General features: G+C 35.6%; 1 protein-coding gene across 1 annotated transcript; it reads right to left on the reverse strand.

Moving 5' to 3' along the window:
• Positions 1 to 13,222: 13,222 nt before the first annotated feature.
• LOC129217828 (speckle-type POZ protein B-like) lies at positions 13,223 to 13,645 on the reverse strand. Its single transcript, XM_054852173.1, has one exon. The coding sequence runs from the start codon at positions 13,643 to 13,645 to the stop codon at positions 13,223 to 13,225; it is 423 nt and encodes a 140-aa protein (XP_054708148.1).
• Between the last annotated feature and the right edge of the window lie 8,514 nt (positions 13,646 to 22,159).

Genomic DNA, 22,159 nt, shown 5'->3' on the forward strand with positions numbered 1-22,159 from the left:
GGAAAAATGTCCCACTCCGACTACAGGATTTTTAGAGACTATGACTCCTTTACACAAAAATAGTCTGACTCCAGCTGTGACTCCTCAAATATTGGGAGAGCTGCTAATTTTGAGAGAAAATTACTGACTCCGTCTCTTGAAATTTTAGACCTTCGACTCCGACTCCTTTCCCATAAAACCTGTCGGACTCCACAGCCCTGCTATAGCTTACCACGAAAAGAAGGTGGATGACCTTAATGCAAAAACATCATTTATAATAGGTTGTCTGTTATTATTTTGGAATAGATAGGATTAGCGAGACCATGCCTCTTACTATTCGGTGCTTTCTGGGAGATTCTAAGTATTACAAATGTTTCCCTTCAAGGTCATCTGCCTTCTTTTCGTGGTCAAGCTTAACTAACTGCAACCTGTAAATACTGATTTTTTTTCCAACCACATTTTTTTATATACAGTGAAGCACTGCTTATACGTTTTTGAAGGGACTATGAATAAAGCGTACAAATGAAAAAAATGTATCATTGGTAAAGAAAATGTATATTAGACCCTCCAGGGACAATTTAAAAAACAAATAGGAGAGAAACATATAAACCGTGCTTCACTGTATTATGTTATTCCACATAGACTAAATCAATTTACTGGACAATTCTCATTGCAAAACATGTCACTTAGTTTTGCAATGCATTGATGTTAAGAACTGAACAACAATGACAAATAAAGCAACAAATTGAATTGTGAAGACCTGAAGAGTGAAACATTTCACATACTTTTGCAATGGCATTGATGTTAAGAACTGAGTCACACTGGCAAAGTAAAGCAACAAATTGAATCGGGAAACCTGATTTTACTGTTAATATGTTTTCACAAAATCATTTTGACCCTCTGCGTTATTTATAGTCATTACGAAGGCTAATCTAACAGGAAATTGTTTACGTTTGAATTTAAAAGGCATATTGCTATCGAATGAAATAAATGATATCCGAGGTATGATAAATATTAGTGTTATATAATAATCATTAATTATTTTTTTTTTTTTTTGCTACAATAATATTTTTCTCCAGTTTTATAATTATTAGTCTTAGGCCAACCCTTTTTCTCCAGTAAAGTGCATGATTAGTCCGTAAATGTATTCGGAAACACTTGCAAAATTCTCCCGATTTGAAGACTGTAAATTTGTGCCCCTTAGCGTATCGGCAGCATTTCTGACCAATCTGCGTTCAGATCTTTCATCTAAAGACTCCGTAGCCCACTGCTCTCTTCTTCGTAAATTGTATTCAAGTGCTCTGAATCTCAGATGCTCAGTGGTAGCCCTTCCACGCTGCAGGTCCGGGTTCGATCTCCGGGTTGGGTATGATTGATTTAGCTGTTCATTCCTTCGGTGGGTCGATAAAATAAGTACCAAGTATGCTTGGGAACTAAACCCTGGGGGTTCAGCGTTAGGCTGACCTCTTAACCGGAACATCTGCCTAGCACCCCAGAGCCCTTGGTCAGAAGGAGTGAGATGGGTACGGCCCTCATAAGCTGTCGTGCCACTGGATTTGGTTTCTTGACTCTTAAAACACTCATTCTAACATTATTTTTACTAAATCACTGCTTTCAGAGAATGTCAGAAGTTGCTTGCTCTTTGCAACTGTTAGACATTTTAAAACATATATATACACATATTTTGACACTGAACATAGTATAGTTAATGACCATGAAATGTTTTTAAGTGTGTTAACATGGTTGAGTTTTATTTCACTGCTATTTCTTTTGCATTCAGTAAATGTAGGAACAAAGATTATATTATGTTTGTGTGTGTGTGTGTGTGTGTAATTTAGTACAAAAATGTTCCTTTCTTTTCATACTTCTCTCAAAAGATAATGGAATTGCAAACTTTTGCTTTATAATAAACCGATACACGAGTTACATGTCAAAGTAGTTGTCCCCTTTTAAATGTATGAAAATCATAAGTGTTATGATATTCATATAAAAAAAACACTTCCCTTTTCTTAATACAGATAAAGCTAGACTAATATTTGGTGACCGGTGAGCGAGCGTAGCGATCTCGGACCGCGAAGCGATCCGAAGGAACTGCGTAAGCAGTTCCGGGGGTTGGCGAGCGTTAGCGAGAAGGGGGCAATAACCCCCAGTCACCACTAAAGCACCTGAGCTTCTGAGTCTGCATTAAAAACAGTGAGATGCTTTCGGTGACACTATGGCTTGAAAAGTTTTGCTTTCAAAAATAAACTCAAGCATCACAGTAAAGTTGCGTTAATATTTCACCAATTCAGCATTTTAAACATGTGTTTTTTTTCTGTATTTGTTACTTAAGTAAAATCATCAAACTTATGTTTCAAATTGCTATGTGATACGTAATAAATATTGTTTAGTGCATGGTGCATGGAAAATATATTATAAGGCGGCCTGAAAATGGGGAACTAGGGTTTTATATAAAAATATTCAAAATAAAATATGGTATTGTTTTTCTAACCCTAATTTTAACATTACTTTAGCATTAAACTATTACGAAAATCAAAAAGGGCAGGTCTAATTTCTTGATTAAAAAGAGAGGCGTAGACGTAAAACGTTTGAAAATCACTGAGTTATAGGTTAAAACACCTTTCCCTTAAGAAGTTTTAGTTTGGATATGGAATAAGAAGGTACTTTACCTGTAAAAGTTTCAGTCTCGGTCTCCAAATTTTTGACGATCTTTATTTTACAGCAAACGGTTAAAACGTCGTTCGGCAAAAGATCTTCCAATTTTCCGTCTAGAACATCTTGTCTGTTAAGAAAATCATCAAACCCGTGACCTTTACCGTCTGAGAAATCATTTTCGATCTGATAGGTTAAATCCTCGCCATCTTCCTTTTTAAGGATGAATTGAACGTTTATTTCCAACGGAACGGATGAGTGAGGTGTCAAAAACAAACCAACATTCCCTTCATCTTCAACTTTGTTTCCGAATGGATAAAGCGACAGATTAAACTGGGAGTCCTTGAGTATAAATCTTGGAGATGCATAACGTTCTCTTTTCAGAGTGGAAAAATCTTTGACATTCCAAATAACACAAGCACTGCTGCTTGACTGGCGAAACGCAAAATAATCATGTGATGAAGAAGAATTTGAATTCAATTCCATACTAAATAACTGGCTGAAACGGTTAATTGAACTGCGCAACTAAGCTCTGAAGACTGCAGTAGAAAAGGCGGGAAATGCAAATGCACAGGCAACACACAAACCAGAGATTAGCAAGCCCTGTATATGACCAGCGTCTAGCCATAGCAGATCACAAAAGGCGGGAGAGCAATTCTGCGCATGCACATGGTCTTAACATTTTCTCCTGAGTGATATCGAAGAACTAATAACATGATGACTGAGGCTGAAAGCCTACCGAAGAACGTGAAGAAATTCTCGTTGATGATGATTATAAAACAAAAATGAACACAGGCCGTACGCGTAAAATTTAAGTTACTTATGGAATAATAATAGTCATTTAATGTTATCTTTTGGCTGATATATTGAACAACATTTACGAACTTACGATCATATGTTTGACGCATGTAAATACTCCATCCTCCGAAAAATATTTAAAATTTTCTATCTTTTAAATAAATCACTCTTCATAACTTCAATTTTGAAACTTTTAAAAATGTTTAATCCCCCTCCCCATTGGAAATAAATTACAATATACGCTCCAACTTCATGATATATTTTATGATTTATGCTTTAAAATACATCAGTCACTTATTTGGTTGAGCATCAAAGAAGTCCAGTAAGTCATAAAGATCTCTAAGCCGGCTCTAGTAGTTCTGCTGCCCTAGGCGGTAATGACAAGTGCCGCCCCCAGCTCATTAAATAATAATAATAATACTAATAATATAAAATATTAATAAAATAAAAATAATAGTAGAGTAGTTTAAATTAAAGTGACTTTAAAGTAGTGCATCTTATGGCACTGAAACAGATATTAAAATTTCAAAGACTTTAATCATGCATTCGCAGCCTCTAAAATTAAATTGAATTTCTAGTTAAATTTCCGAACTATGTTTTACATATCTAATCACTGGTACATGCTCTATATTACCATTATTATTATTTTAAGCATTGATGCAGTGAATCTTATGGCGCTAAAACAGATAATTTACACTTGAAAAAAAAAGTTACAACTTCGAAATTTGCAGGCCCTAAAATCTGCCACCCTAGACGGCCGCCTACCCAAGGAGCCGGGCCTGAGTAGCTAACAAGGCATTGCTGAAAAAATATGTGTCATTGCATGATATAATATTTTCATATATGTATAGATGAGGTGAGAAGAAAGACTACAATTTTAAAGATACTATGATTGTTTATTGTACAGAGCATTTTCACAAGTTACAATTTATAAATATTATGAATATAATAAGATGAAGAATAATTTCAAACATTATATTTTCTTTTTTTTTCTGTTATATCTGTTATTTTTCATATTAAAACACTGCTTTTGAAAATCTCAAACACAGGAACCCTCCATAAAATGTTTCTCAGTTTATATACTTCTAGAAATAAATTCTTATTGTTTAAATATGTCAAGTAGGAGAGAAGTAATTTATTACTCACTTTCTTATCATAACTACAAATTTTAGGCACCTACGATTGATTATTTTACAGAACATAGTTACAAGTTACAATTATGAAATATTCTAAATAACAAGATTCAAAATAATTTACAATATAATTCAGTTTTTTGCTTCAATAATTTTCATAAAACTGAAAGACAATATTTTTGAGTAAGATATTTTAAACATATGTGAATACTTCATGAAATGATACATTAGTCGGTATATTTTCAAATAAATCAACCATAGAATGATTTAGGTACCCTATTTCTGTTTAAAAAAAAAAAAACTCTTTACCCTTAATTAAGGAATATTTTAGGGAACTGAAAAGAAAATGTTTTTTTTTTTAACCAAAATGTTACAAAATGTTTGCTATAAAAAAGTTTATTTTAAAATTCACAGATTCAGAAAGTAAAATTAAAGGAAATTAATCAGCAACTGGAGAGGAAAAAAAAACAAAGAATTTAATGTTTCAATCAGATACGTAACCTGCAGTTAAAATTTTTGAAAGTGAAATAAGAATTTAAGCAGCACTAAGTTCAGCTGTGTTTGTAAACCTATTCATGGAACTCAATTCTTCCATTTACTATATCTCTATATAAAAAAGAACTTATTTTATCACCTCCATTATAAGTTTGAAGTGAAGTTCTACTGAATTTTTTCATTGAAGAACATGTAGAATAAATGAAATGGCATCATTATTTTAAATAGCTCACTTCATTAAAGATTCAGAAACTAAAAATACCAATTATAAAATTAATTTTGAAATTCCAAACCTGCTACTCAATTCATTAGATATAGCATAACAAAGAATTTAAACAAGAAGTTCCGTTTAGAACTATACGAGCCTACTTTCCCGTATACCCATACTACTTTCTAGTACCTGATCAATATTTTCAAAAACAGCTAAAATCGCAAATTGTTTCAAACAATTTTTTTTTTAAATATTTAAGTCAATTTCTAGGAATAAAATATTCCTCACACATCTAAAAAAACTAGATGCGTAAAAAAAAAAAAATAGCAGCACCTTTTAATAAAAGCAGCTAATACTCTTTTTTCCATTAAAAAAATTCTTTAACAGCTTTCAAAACGAAAAAATAATAATTAAAATTAATAAGCTCATTCAAATAAATACATTATATATAAAAAAAAAATCGTTTCTTTTTCCCCTGTTGCCAAAAATAATTTTTTAAATGAATTAATGCACTTACCAAAATAAATAAGAACAATAAAATGTCACCTTAAAGAAATACTTTTCATTGTCAAAAAAAAAAAAAAAAAAAAAAGAATCTTCTGCGCATATCTTTATGTAGAAACATAAATGGCTTCGAGTTTATACGTCGAAAACTGAATACCTAAATTAAAACTTTAGCGTGAAAATAAAAACAAGTCATATCAACAATAATTATATTACAGTTAAAACCATAGCTGCGGATTCGGAGTCGGAGTCAATCTCATTTTGGGATAAAGGAGTCGGAGACGAATATCCAAGAATCGGAGTCAGTCATTTGTTCTCCGTGTATAAATTTTTGCCAAAGCTACGAAGCTAGAGTCGAAGTCTGGGAGTCGGAGTCCGATTAATTGTCGAGCACAGGAGACGGATTCGAAGTCAGGTGCCCTTTAATTCTCGGAGTCGGAGTCTGGAGTTTGGCGTCAAGAGGTATTTCCAACAAAATTTGTTTGAAATAAATCCGCCTTCAAGTACGGAATCTACATTAACTTTCAGTTTCCCCGTAGGCGCTAATGTTAAGGGATTTGAACTGTTCAAAATTGAACGGAAAATTATTCAAATCAAAATGATATTTTATGTACAAGTTTTTCATCAAAAGCTTTTTCCTACAAAGTTTGTATTCTTTTGAAGTGTATATGGGTGGGTTGAGTGTGCTTTTTCCAACTATATTATAGCTGTTATCTCATATATTCAAAGTTTACGCTAAATTAACGAGCTTGTCTGCCTAAAAAAATATGACTTTTTTTCGAAATTTGAGGGAACAAGATCCATAGCACAGGAAGCGACATTGAAAACTTGAGGGGGGGGGTGCACTTTTAAAGTGGTTTGAGATCATTTGAAGTGGGTGCGCCAACAGCCTCGGAGCAATGGGCATCCTTGCGATTAACTGATACTTTTTGCTTAAGGTGTAACACGAGTCATTGAAATTTAACCACTCTTACGAAAAATATCTGGATCTGCCCCTGCGGTGTTTATCATCCACGTAAGTATTATTAATTTTAATGAGAGAATTGCTGCAAGTTCTCCATTAACGAAATAACGTTTTCCGCTAATAAGGATTTAACATTGAAGCAACGGCAATGTTTGAGAGCGGAGACAAAATCATGTAACATTATTTTGTAATTTCAATTTCTGATTACCAACTTTGTAGGTTTCTTAATAGTCAGTGTATGTCAATGTTTTTTTTTTATCGTTTTGAACATTATTTGCTTTAAACCAAATTCCACAAGTTGTTTCTACTGCAGAGTGTCAATTACACCGCGCACATGGAAAATGCTTTTCTTAGTGTTTCTTGTATATTTTGTCTTGAAAATAACGAATCAGGCTTTTTTTTTTTTTTTTTTGCTTACTACTCTCCGTATTCCCAAATACCCGCTGGAAGGATAGCTCAGTTTATAGAAAAATTCTCAGCTCAAAGAAAAACACAACTCATTTTCTCTAGTGGACTGTATTTCTTATTTCACGGCATCTCTAAGCGCAAACTTCTCACAGACTCGTCTCGTTACATATTTTAACAGTCAACTGAAAACTTTCTCAATGTAGGTGGCGCAGTGGTACGCGCACAGGCGCAGCATACCGTCCCCATTGACATGTTACAAACGTTCAATAATATATATTACTACTCTGAAGTAACAATATGCATGATTAAATTCTGTTATTCAATTAGTAAACATTCACATTTACCATTATTGCTGCACAGTTCACAAAATTTAAAATATTGTATAATACTTAAAACACAATAAGCAAAACAACTCAAATTACAATCGAGCAACCAATAGTTGTACCAATACGCACAATAATAAATTTCAATTACACTCACAAATGTACAATTAATAAATGTAAGGTGTGTAATTTGCTATTCTGGCATAGGCATCAGACAAACCTTAGAAATGGACCTTTTGAAGGTTCCATTTTGAGTTTTCACTAACACAACTCTTATTTTACCATCTTTACCAAAATAAACATCAACAATTCCACCTAAAGGCCATGTAGTAATTGGCAAATTTCCCACCACAATAATAACTAAGTCTCCGATCTTGACATTATTTTTATAAAATCTCCACTTTTTCCGTTGTTGTAACTCATTTAAGTAACTACGGTGCCATCGCTACCAAATTGATTGAACAATTTTTGTCACCTTTTGCCACTTATCAAGTTGATTTTCTTTTAAATTAGTCAAATCAGGCTCAACCACTGAGGTCATAGGCCTTCCAATTAGAAAATGCGACGGCGTTGAAACATTTAAATCCTCTATATCTGTAGATAATGGAACCAGTGGCCTAGAGTTCAAAATTCCTTCAATCTGGATAAGTACCGTGAGGAATTCTTCATGGGTTAATTTTAAATTACCCACAATTCTTTTCAAAGTAGTACTTTAGAGATTTTACTCCTGCCTCCCATATGCCTGCAAAATTCGGAGCTCTAGGTGGAAGAAATTTCCAACTTATTCCTTCATTTGATAGGTACCTTGCAAGGGTTTCACTGGGATTTTTCACCATATCGTTCAAACGACTAGACGTTAAATCCTTGTTATCACAAATTTGCCATTTCAACTACGCTTGCGCGCGGACTTAGCTTTTTGGGATTTCTGTTTTAAGATTTCGTGTTGCTTATTTATATTTAGGTTGAGCGAGAGTCTTACCAAATTAATAAATGCAATTAGAATATTTTCACAGCGATTTTGTGATATATTATTCGAAACTACGGATATGAATAACTGATAATCTTAAGAGAAAAATGACACTTCAATATTTATTAGTTTGGAAATATTTATTTAACATAAATGTAAAACACGTTGTGTACTTCAAAAATGATTGGAATATTAGTACAGAAATCCATCTTTTGCGGATATTTTACGTTAGGCGTAAACAACTTAGTATTATACATTTTTATTTAGGTTGAGGGTTCAACTTTGTATTAGAAGTGATTCAAGTACACTCTTCTGAGGTTAAAAATTTGGTCCTGAAAAAGGACAAATCAGACACCGAATCCATCAATAATTAAGACGCAAAATTCAATCTTTACCGAGGACTAAAAACTAAATCAGAGAAAACTTTGTGATTTCTAATTTTTATCTGTTGCTATCTCATATTTATTACCAACTTTACCAACTTTAAATGTTTGCAATTAATTTTAGCAAGATTTTTGAAATCAGCTAAGTCCTCGCGCAAGCGCAGTTGAAATGGCAAATTTGTGATAACCGGGATTTAACGTCGAGTGTTCAAACGCTTTAACTCTCTATTAGCGCCAACGAAATTTGTATCGTTATCTGAAAATATTTTCTGGAGCTTACCTCTTCTGGATACAAATCGTTTAAGTGTTGCAATAAATGCGCCCGAAGATAAGACTGTAACCGTATCTAAACGCACTGCTCGTGTCAAAAAACAAATAAACAAGCACACATAAATTTTATTATAAGTACCTTTCCTCTGTCTCTTATATTTTATATAGAAATTCCCACAAAAATCAACTCCACAGATATTAAATGGGAAGTTTTGTGTTACCCGTTCTTCTGGTAAGTCTCCCATTAATTGCTCAACGACTTCTGGGTTTGCTTTAAAACATACAACACAATTGTGTGCAATTTTTCTACACATATTTCTACCATTAAGTATCCAAAATTGTTGCCTTATTTGATGTAGTAAGGCTTGAGGCCCTGCATGTAAATATTTTTGATGGAAATACTCCACAATCAAATGTGTTAATTTATGTTTCGTAGGCAACAAAATTGAGTACTATTTATCATAGCTTAAATTGTTATTTCTAAGCCTGCCTCCTACTCTCAAAATTCCTTTCTTATCTACAAATGGATTTAAACTCTTCAATCGGCTGTTATGGGGAATCATCTTACCTTTTTTCAAGTTATTTTTTTCTTCTCTAAAAGACTCCCACTGTACCTGTCTTACCAAATAGTTTTCTGTACGTTTCAGATCATCTATATCTAAAGAGCCGCTTTTCTGCTGTCCTTTACTTTTTTGCAGAAATCTGTAAATAAAACTAAGGACTCTAACAATTTTAGAATATTTGTTACTGATATTTAACAATTCATGTAAGAAGGAATTAGAAATTATGTTTAAATTAACAAAATTAAAGTCATTCGATTTCAGTTCACAAATTGCGATTGCTTTATTTTTGACCGGTTCTGGTTCAAAGTTTTCTATCTCCCAAAAGCTCTTTAGAATTTTTTCTGAATTATCATCCTCTGTAATGAACCCACAATGTATTTTACTTGCATTGGCACTTGATACACTACTCGTGACAATGTACCCAAACACTGAATTTTGCAAAATTAATTTAGTGTTTAATGGATTTATCTGCCCAGAAGTTAAAATCTCATAAAAAAAAATCTCCGCTCCTATTAGCGCGTCAATATTTCCCGGTTTATCAAAATTCTCGTCGACTAATTTTATTCTACTAAATAGCTCTTTATTTATTTTAGTGGTTCTGAAGGAATTTTATCAGTGATTCGCGGTACAATTAGAAAATCTAAGTTTGCTTGGAAGCTCGTATCCGCGTTAGTTATTTCTGCATTTACGCAAGACCTCACGATTAACTAGACCTCATTAACACCGGATAAAATTCTGTTTATTTTTTTGTCTTTTAAGCTGTTATCTCTCTGCGCAATCCTGAGTCATCAAGTTACCACTGTCCGCCAAGATCCTCAATTGATGAACATTACCATAATCATCTCTTAAATAACAAAGAGCTGTGCTAAGCAATGGTATTTTTGCTGACTCATAGTTTACAGCCGCGAACGATTTATTGCTACAATGAGCCACATCTGGATTAGAAGGAATGAATTCCGTAGCTGTAGGCGCCAGATCACTTGCATTTGCATTTGAAAAACTAAGAATCCCTCCCTCTGCTCTGTTTAAACCAGAACTTATTGGGCTCGAATCTTGCTCTTGACCTTGAGAATAATGTATGGAGCCATGGTGACGCTTACTACACTGACAAGGAGGCAGCACGATCGTAGGGTCGGAGATTTGTGTCAATTTTTTTTTGTGGTGAAAGAGGACCCATATTACCTTAGGTGGTTAAAGTAATACGACGCAATACTCAGAAAATTATGAGAAAAATCAATTTAAAGTCGCCATGGAGTTTCCTAGGCACCTTATTTCCCGTTAAAATATCAGTTCTTGCTCAGCCGCCAATAGCCTGGTTGGTTAAGGCGCGATCTTGCGATCCAGCGACAGCACGATCAAAACCCTCTTTTTTTTTTTTTTGCTACCACAACAATTAGTGGTAACGAAGTAGTGGTAGAGTGAAAAATATGAATTGTTTCAAATTCTGTTTTGCTGGAAGAAAAAGAAAATAATTAAAAAATTAAGTTTATAATTCATTTGAATTCTGAAATTTTGAATTCAGATTATGTTTTTCGCAATAACGAGATGCGACAGAACCCTACTTATTGGTTACTACCCTAATCACTTGTTTCTAGAAACGGCGCCTGTCCCTCCTCTTGGGCGGTTACGGGTGTATGTGTAGACGTGTGTGTGCGTAGGCCTGTGTGTACGCACGTTCGCGTGCATGTGTGTAAATGTGCGTGTCTATATGTGTATGAGCGTGCGTGTGTGCAGGACATGGACGCCAAAGACCAGGAGCCGCGGCTACCGGGAGGGGCCGCGCCTGCAGAGGTTGAAAACAAACATCGAGGACAATCATGTGAAAACAATTAGAAATCGTGATTGCTCAAAAAAATGAAGTAAATAAATTCTTAAAAATTATGTAGGGAAGAAAAACTTTCAATAATTGCTCTGATAACAGGAAAAAAAAAATAATAATAATAAATAAATAAATAAACAAAAGTTCGTTTTTGCCATGATTTCGTATCAACCGTGATCTTGTGTCTCTGTGTGTGTGTGCGCGCGCGCGCACGTGTATGTATCTAATTTGAATTCTGACATTTTGAATTCAAATTATGTTTTTTGCAATCACGAGTTGCGACAGAACCCTGCTCATTGGGGGCTATTATTTCTAGAAACGGCTTCTCCCCTCCTCCTGGGCGGTTACGTGTGTGTGTGTGTTCATGTAGGACATGGATGCCACCACCCAGGAGGAGGGGATCCCGGTGGACAGTTGCTGCTTGTGGAGGCCCAGAGCAGCAGCTCCTGCATGGGCCGGTGGACGGCGGTGTTGCAGAGGCCCCTGGTCCATTTTGAAAAAGGAACCGGACATCAAGGACGGTGAAATGAAAGCAATAAGCAATCGTGATTGCTCAAAAAAGATCCGAATGTCCTATGAACAGATGTCCCTTATAACCGCTAGGGGACCACAGAGGTCAAAAACCTTTACTAGGCAAATCAAACAGTGCAGAATAACGAGCAAGAATGTTTTTCAGTGAATGAAAAAGTTAGCGATTCTTGGCAAAAATAACTTTCAGAAAGTATTATAGGGGTCAAAAGCGTTACCACTAATTGCTGTGATAGCAAAAAAAGAAGAGAAGAGAAAAAGGTCCAGAGCGGGATTCGATCGTACTATCTCTGGAGCACAAGATCGCGCCTTAACCAACTAGGCTAGCGGCGGCTCGTCAAAAGACTGACATTTTAAACACATAATGCGCTTAGGAGACTCTATGGCGACTTTAAATCGATTTTCTCATAATTTTCTGAGTATTGCGTCGTATTATGTGTATGTGTGTGCGTCGGTATGTGCGTGTAGGCATGTGTGTTTGTGTCTGTGTGCAGGCATCAATGTGTGGGTAGTTGTGTTTATATGTAGGTATGCGTGTGTGTATGTTTTTGTGTATGTATGTGTTTGTGTGTGTGTAGTTGTGTATGTATGCGCGTGTGTGTAGGACATGGATGCAACCTGGAGACGGCTTTCGCTATAGGAGCAGCATCGTGAGGAGCCGGTCGACGGTGATGCTGCAGAGGGTGCTGGTGGGAAAATAAAATCATAGCACACCAAAACAGTCAAATAAAAGCAATAAGCAATCGTGATTGCTCAAAAAAAAAAAAACAATCTGCTCTCTCAGTGGATGCTTTCATTCACTGATCGGACTTATGCAATAAACCAATTTAGTTAAAAAGAGGGGAAAGGGGGAAGAGACAATTATATCTGATTTTTCCCTTTTCTTATCCTCAACTCACTTTTCCCAGAGGGCTCCAATCAGTCAAATAAAAGCAATAAGCAATCGTGATTGCTCAAAAGAATCGGAAAGTCGTAATCAGTAATTTTTATTGATTTGAAAACTTTTAGGGAAAAAAAAAACCTTTTAATTATATCCGCTGGCAATATGTATGTGAAAACGAAGCTACGCTTATGAAAAGCATGAATAAGAGAAACTTATATTTAGAAAACATTTTAATCAGCAGACAATATTTGATTTTGTACAAAATTACAAATAGATTTCCTTCAAAAATAGGGATTGTACAAATCTTTGGCATTGGAGAAATACGAGTAACATAAACTAGAGTTATTTTAAACAAAATAAATCGTTGCTGGCAATAGCATAGCTCAGTAACTCTACCGAAGGGGAGGGCTTCTGAGCAGAATACTCCTTCCACGCCTCGGACTCAAGAATACTCTTAACGTTCCTGGCGAAGAAATTTTTAGCTGCTTTCAATAATACATCATCCGAGTGCAATTCGGCGATTTCAAAGACCTCCCCGACGTTTTCAGAAGACATGTTTTCCGATAGATACTGGCGACATTCCTCTTTCAGTTCGGTCAGCATGTATCTGTCTGCAGCGACGTACAGCTCGAGAGTCTTTTCTGGGGAGAGTGCGTCCACTTCCCTGGTATAGATGTAGAGCAACATCGCCTTCGCTACGGTCGAATCCATGTCGATCAAGTCGACGACGTTCTCTTGATTTTCCTTCAAGTTGCTCACGAACATGGCTCGGAAAACTTCGGAATGCGCGGACAGGATCACTTTATGCGCTGGGAGTGTTTCTTCCCCCACACGGAGCACAACGTCAGAGAACTCTCCACTGTCCAACGGTTGCCGAAACTTGCTTAGAGTAGAATCCCTCTCTAACTTTAGAACCTTTTTTGGGAGTGTTTTTTCTGTACCTACAGTGACAGAAGAAATAAAAGCTATTACACTTGATGAAGCAAAGTCACTAAATAGTGCAAAATAAATGCATAGTGAAAATAATGCCAACGAAGTCATGGAGATCAAGAACTAGAGATCAATTAATCTGCTCTTTTCAAAGATCTGTTTACTCATCGGATTTTTCTCCTTCTTTGTAAAACCTGTCGTTTTAAGTGAAGTTTCAATACCATAAGTTGTTCTGAATTCTAGATCAGACATAATTACCTTCTAGAGGCAGGTCGCTCAAAACAGTCCTTTAAATTACTGTGTTAAGTAAACAATGTCATTGTCACTTAACACAGTAGTCCATGTCAATTCAGACAAAAAAAGAAAAAAAATCTTACTTTCATAGCCTCGAAGTTTTCAAACTTAACATATGATAAAAAGACACGCACACAAAAAAATTACATGCATATTTTTGGTTTTCCTAAGAAATTTCTCGGTTCAAGATACAGCTCGCCGAAAACTGCTTATCTCCGGAACGGTGCACGATATTTTGTAACGTTTTTTCCTTTTTCAAAAATTTTTATTAGAAAGATAACCATTTTCCTATAAAGACGGTGCGCACCAATTGGAAATATGTCAGTTTTTTTTTTTTTTTGGTACAGCGTTTTGAAAAAACAAATTGTTTATTATACTTTTGATTTTTTTTTAAAGCCAAAAACGCCAATTTCAAAAATTTTATTTTATTTATTTTTATTTTTTATTTTTTACATTTGATTAATATGATTAAGAACTATATTTCATTAAAAGAATAACTTTCTTTTTTTCTAGTTTCACACATATAAAGGCATTTGAAATAAAGGTGGGATTTTCAGAAACTCTGTACGTAAAAATAGACCTGAAAAACCAAAATTTTATTTCGTTGCAAGTGTTTGTCAGACATTTTTAATTTAGTTATACAGTTGAGTCCCGACTTATGCGAAGGATGCGTTCCAAGACACCTCGCGTAAAATGAAATTTCGAGTTGTGGAAAAGGGTATGTGTAAAAAATGTTTATAAACATACCCAATTACTTTAGACACTTGTAAATATCACCTCAAACTGTTAAAAACCATTTCTTAACTATACATTACTGTTTCTTACATAAAAACTGATTTTTCATGTGTATTTAAAAAAAAAAAAAAGTTTTATTTCACAGAAAATACTACTACGATGCACAAAATCAATGATGAATGAGAAAGAAAAACATAAAATAAACCAGTTCGGTACGTACAGTATGTAGTAAGAAAAACAAATGCACTATAGTTGTAATGTACGGTAGATCCAGTAATGATATTTGTAACTTAAAAAAGTGAAGATGATGATGATTTATGCTGCGTGATCAAACCGTTATTCTTATATAACCGTTAAACACGCAATACAGTTACTTCACCAGTTCCTTTATAACGTTTCTATCTATGGCAACACCCTTCTTCCTGGTTTCTTAAATTCACAATACAAGAGTAGCATCCATTTTCATAATTTATGCATTTTGCTTAGCTACTACGCGGGGAACTTTTACGGATTTCCTTTTCTTGACTTTTAATTGTACATATGGAAGATTCACTTATACCTAATTGTCGTGATATCTTCGACGCATTTAATGGTTATTCAAGCACATAATCTTTACTTGTTTTTTTAATTGTCGGAATTTTTGAGCAATCACGATTGCTTATTGTTCTCACTTGACTGTTTTGATGTCCTATCATTTTATTTCCCCACCGCCACCCTCTGCAGCATCACCGTCGACCGGGTCCTCACGATGCTGCACCTCTAGCGAAAGCCGTCTCCAGGTTGCATCCATGTCCTACACACACGCGCATACATACACAGCTACACACACACACGCACACACAAACGCATACACACACATACACCTACACACACATGCACAAACACATACACACAACTACCCACACATTCATGCCTGCACACAGACGCAAACACTTATGCCTACACACACATACACATACCCCCCCCCCACACACACATTCATATACACAACTACCCACACACTTATGCCAGCACACAGACACAAACACACATGCCTACACACACATACACATACCCCTACACACAAACACACAACCCCCCCCACACACAAACACATATACCCCCCCACACACACACAAACACACCCGCCTACATACACACACTCGTGATTGCGAAAAACATAATTTGAATTCAAGATGTCAAAATTCAAATTTATTTTTTTATTTTTTTCTTATTTTCTTTATATCTTCACAAGACGAAACAGCGCTCTTAGGTGTCATTTTCTTTCATGAACTTTCATATTCAGAATGAAAAAAAAAAGGAAAATGAGGAGTAGTTGTTTGTATAAGCGATGTTCAGACTAGTACGGTGTGGGAACTTTCGCTCTCAGTGATGATAAAGGAAGAAAGGTCCATGAATGAATAAAAAAAATTTGTAGCCAATAACAAAGCCGATACTTACGCGCCACGACTCCCTTCCGAAAATTTTCGTGATGCGGGCGAGGAATTTGCGTTAGGTCTAAAATTCTTTACTGGTGAAAAAATCGCGTTATAGCCATTTCGCGTAAGTCGGATCGCGTTGTAGCGGGAGTCGACTGTATAGTCATATTTAATTTTGCTTTGAAACGTAAAATATTCCACACTCTATTGTTTATAGCCTAACTCGCCAAGTGACCTCGCTACCGTAACCCAGCCGATAAGCTATCTGATTTTTTTAACGAAAACTCGCTATCTACCTCCCGTGCAGAAAAACAACGTAATTAAAATACACAGCACATCCAGAACAAGAGGGATATGCCGCTATTCCTATGAAGAAGAATTCAGCTCTCGAAAAGCTGTTGTTTGAGAAAAGTTACTGGTGTTCTCTCCCCCCCCCCTCTCTTCTGATGTAATATAAACATTTTCTTTAACTAAAATGCGCAAACACTCACTTAAAAAATCTAAAAATACTATTTGCAATTTAAAATATTTCCCAAAATAAACAAAAAATACATCAAATTACACTAACAGTTGCTTTCTAATCTTTACTAATAATAAAGCAGAAAGTCTCTCTGTCCGGAGGATGTCTGTAGGATGTCTGTAGGATGTCTGTGACGAGCATAGCGCCTAGACCGTTCGGCCGATTTTCATGAAATTTGGCACAAAGTTAGTATGTAGCATGGGGGTGTGCACCTGGAAGCAATTTTTCAAAAATTCGATGTGGTTCTTTTTTTTTCCAATTTTAAGAAAAAAAATATCATAAATTACGAAATTATCATAACGTGGAACCGTAACATGGGCACAAGCCAATTGGCGAGATACGAAATTATCATAACGTGGAACTGTAACGTCGGTACAAGCCAGTTGGCGAGAAAATTCACCATACATTATTTACGAAATTATCATAACGTGGAACCGTAACATGGGCACAAGCCAATTGGCGAGATACGAAATTATCATAACGTGGAACCGTAAGATGGGGACAAGCCAACTGGCGAGAAAATTCACCATACATTATTTGTAAATATACAAGCGAACCAAAAGACCTTTAATTTTTCTATTACGGGCGAAGCCGTGCGGGTGCCACTAGTAAAATATAAAAGCAATGCATGCCGCTGCCAGCAACTAAGCAATCGAGAGTGAACAATGGACTCACTTTTTAAACTCCAAGCATTACGATTGCCACACACTCTGTTAAACTTTTCAAGCAAAAGTCGAAATATACGTCAATTCATTTTAAATGCATGAAAAACACGAGTCCTCCTCATGTCCGAAAGCAGAGTTCATATGCTTCTTCAAAACTCTTCCAATACTCCTGCATTTAGGAAATTTTTTTGAAAGCCTTTCAAACTCCTTCGTTTTTGTTTTAACTCCTTCTTTTTTAGTTCAAGAGTACATAATCTTCTATGACAGTAACTTATAATACTTTGATTGACAACTAACTGCGTCACAAGGGCAATTTTCATGTAGTAATTTCGTGCATTTATTTTTTTCAAAATGATGTGATTTACAAATTGATCATAGTTAAGTCATGAAAGTTGAAGGAGAAAATTTTCTTAGGAGACTAAAACATTTCGCATGAATTGTTTTGCTGATGATGTAAAAGTTATGGGGATTGTCGAAAATGAAGAACAAGTAAATCAGCTTCAAGAGGATTTAAATCATATTACGAAGTGGGCAGATAAATGGGGTATGGCGGTTAATGTAGGAAAATGTCAAGTGCTACACTTAGGTCATGGAAATAAGCGTATGAGATATCATTTACAGGGTTCAGTCATAAATCAGGCAGAAAATGTTATGGATCTGGGTATCTTAATAAATCAGGACTTCAAGTTTAGTCAACAGTGCAGTATTGCTAGTGTAAAATAATCCCGTAACTCTATTAGCTTTCACCAAACTCGCCAAGTGACCACGCTTCTGTGACCCAGTCGATTAACGAGCGACGTGAACTCCGATTGATTAGCAATCCGAGCTTTCTAACTCGCTCTCTCGCCTTCCCCAGCAGAAAAAGAACGGAAAAAAAATATTGTACCTGGAACAAAAGGATAACACAAGCTCCGGCCCGCGGGATATATGTGGCCCGTGAAGCTGGTCCGTGTGACCTATGTTCCGTTCAATGCTGTGAATCAAAAACTACATTCTGCAAAATTCTAAAACAACTCCATTTTGTATTACGATTGATTGTTGCAAATTAGAAGCTAAATGGTTAGATGGGCCGTGGTAACCCGATCGGTAGAGTGTCGGATTCGGGGCCGGAGGGTCCTGGGTTCGAACCTTGATGGTCGAAGACCCACCGTATTAAAGGGGACTGGGCGACGTTAAATATGCTCGTGGTCTCAATGTCCTCCAAGTGAAACGATACCTCTGGGGGTGCTAGCACCAGGTAGCTATTAGCTCCTGGACTAGCTCTAAATTCTCATTAACTGTTCGATCCGGTGATGGTGCTGCCATCTATCGGTATATAAAATAATGGAGGCAAGGCACTTAGTATGCAGTCCTCGACATAAATACAGTTGTAGTCAGTTGTGACTCTGAATAGGAATAGGAAATGGTTAGATATTGCTTTCTAAAAGGCAGATGGAAGCTTCGCATAAATGAAATAAGCATGCAGTAAGGGGCCATTCATTAATTACATAAGGATGATTTTAGCAATTCCCCCCCTCACCCTCCTGTAAGGGTACGTTAGAGTTTTCAAATCCCCCCCCCCTATTCTTACGTTACTGACACACTTGATACAGTAACTGGCTGACATTCTGTTTAACTTTGCAATGGCAGCAATGTATTTATTTTAATACTCCTGAAAACAGAATTATTTTATTTTTAAGCTTTTTAATGATATCAAACTACCTATCTGTTTTAATTTTTAAGAATGATAACATATTTTATTGATTTTGTTCATTATTCATTCTTACATAATTTAGTAATGTTGACCTGATGCAACCTGATGATAAAAAAAATGTAAAATGCGGGGAACACGTCGATTCGGGGGACGTAAAATCGGGGTTTCACAGTATAAACAATCAGCAAGCATGAAGAAAAATATTAATATTCAACAATTTTAACAATTTTCCGTAGCTTTTTTTTTTTTTTTTTTGAAGGTACTCAAAGTTATTGAATTTTTTTCGTTTTTTTTCTCGTTTTGAACCACTGTGAGCTGTTCTAATTACTGTAATTCTTCATTGTAGCAATATTTTCCGACTCAAATGCCATAGACCGAAAGTTTATTAATTGTTCTTTGACCCTGATCTGAATTTAATAAAAGTTCCTTTTACTTTTAGATAAATCTCTTGTTGAATCAGTATTACTTTTCACACAGGTTGCATTCATGTCAGTCAGTTACCATGCTTTTAACAATTTTTATGCATTATTACCATGCTTTTAATCATCCAACATGTATTTTGGAAATTCAATTGTACCATGAAATTCAGCTCAAAAAGTACAATAAGCGAGGCGTAGATTTTTATAAATGAATATTTTACGGTTTATGTTTCAAAATACATATCATTTTGCTCTGTGAATGCCAGTCAGTTACCCGTAGAATTGCCCTTATACAATTGCTTGGAAGTACTTTGAAATGTAAGTAAAAAGAATGGTATATACGTATAAATATATTAATTGATTTATTGTAATCGTTTATTTTGTATTATCTTGTTAATAAAATGCTTTGTTAAGTTTATTTAGCAATCGATTTTTACTTTCTTCTATATCTAATATATAGAAGAAAGTATTGGATTCGTGCAAATTTTCGAATTTCGAATTTTCACGGATTCGAACGTTTTGAGGTGTGCTGAGTTCATTTCGACTATTTTTGGAAAATGTCTGTCTGTCTGTGTGTGTGTATGTATGTGTGTGTGTATGTATGTATGTGTGTGTGTATGTATGTGTGTCACGTCTGTGTGTGACCAGTTTTTTGTGGCCGCTCTACAGCAAAAACTACCGCATGAAATCGAACGAAATTTGGTACACATATGTGCCCGTATGTGAACTTGTGCCCATTAGTTTTTGGCGCGAATTCCTCCAAGGGGGGTGGAGCAATGGGAGGTTTTTTGAGTTACGCGTGCTTGCTATTCCTCAGGAAGTAACTGGCGGAATCAAACAAAATTTGGTCCATATGTTGCCATTAACAGGAGCAGGTGCTGATTCAATTTTGGTGTCAATAACTCAAAGGGGGGTTGAGCTATAGAACGTTTTTTGTCGTCAATTGTGACTGCTGTATCTCAAGAAATAACGAACGGAATCAAACAAAAATTTTTTGACAAGTAGCCCTTAGTGGGTATAAGAGCTGATTTTATTTTGGTGTCAACAGCTAAAAAGGGGGGAGCGCAATCGCCCGTTCTTTTTTTCCATTGTGAGTGCCCTATCTCAAGAAGTAATGCTACGTTCTGGTTGAAATTTGGAATATATGTGAATCCATACGTAAACAGACTTTGGTTCAATTTTGACTCCAATCGCTCCAAGAGGTGTTGATTTTTTTTTTTTTTTTTTTTTTTTTGCGAATAAAAATAGTTTTATTAATGCAACAATAAGAAAGATAAATCGTAATAGATTGTCGTCTGCGTATTTCTCGTGATTTTAATTGTATGGAAATGATCGGAAATATTATCTCAATGATTTAAAATTTTTAACTGTTGCCATCTTATGTTTGTTAATAAATAAAATATTTGTAATTAATTCAAGTAAGGCTTTTAAAGTAACTTTCCATTTTCGCTCTTTGTTTTGTTTTTACAATAATTCAGACATTGGGATGGTCGTCAAGTTTTTGCATGTGTCATTTTGTTTTTGTTAGGAATATTGCTTCCTCGTCAAGCATGGGGAGGGATCAGAAAAAGGAAAAATATAGAAGAAAGTTTCGTGATGGCCACAACATACTAGTTTTGTTGGTGTTGTAAAAACGGTCCGTTCACTAACACTTCGCAAAAAAATATTAATTGCTGCTTATAATTATTACACAGTTGGGTGCAGTAGCGTACTCAGGAGTGGGTTGACAGAGCTGCAGCCCAAGGACGTAGCCAAGGGGGAGGTCCATGGGGTCCGGACCTCCCCCCCCCCTCCCGAAAGACCCGTGTCCTTTTTCTCAGCTGTAGCACCTCGAATCAACAAAATTTTTCCAAAAGAGAAAACTTTCAGAAAACCCGGTATTTTCCCCTTAAATATTCCCATTAATCGACAATTTTCCCAGCGTCCGAGTCAATTCAGAACACGAGAACCTCGTGCGACAACTGCAGGTTTCTAATTTCCATTTCGTCTTTTAAACCAGCTGGATCATGTGACCTTAAAATTCAGACCCTCTCCTTTGGTCCATCAGATTGCCATCGGCAAAGTAAATGTAAACAAGCATTTTTTGCCACTTTAACCATGTCCCAGTCTCATTGGCCTCTGGATTGGGGCTTTTTGGATTTTCATGGATTTCATAGACGCATGTTGTCAGTGGTGTTCCCATAGGATAAACTCCATATACGCCGTATACCAAAATTTTTTTGGACACATAGCGTATACCCTCAAGCTTCAAAAGTTTTCATATTATGACACATTATGTATATGATCGCGTACACAAATTGTGCGTAATGGATTACTAGGAGTATACTCTCACTGCATGTTGCACGAAAGACAGCCAGAGTGAGGTGCGTTCCTGGTGAATCAGTAATTGAAATTTCTATTCTTTTCTGTTTTAACACACAGTTTTTTTTCTACGTCACACTTATAGGAAACATATCTTGAACAAAATTGTAATCACAAGAAAATTAAGTTTACCCAAACTAGGTAAGTTGCAGTACTCCCTTTAAAGTTTTCTTATTTTATGTGTAAATGTGTTTTCCCATTTAAAAACTAATTTTACATTCTAAGACAGCAGTGAAAAAAAGAA

Source organism: Uloborus diversus, chromosome 2 (assembly GCF_026930045.1).
Source record: "Uloborus diversus isolate 005 chromosome 2, Udiv.v.3.1, whole genome shotgun sequence".
In the NCBI taxonomy this organism is placed as follows: Eukaryota; Metazoa; Arthropoda; class Arachnida; order Araneae; family Uloboridae; genus Uloborus; species Uloborus diversus.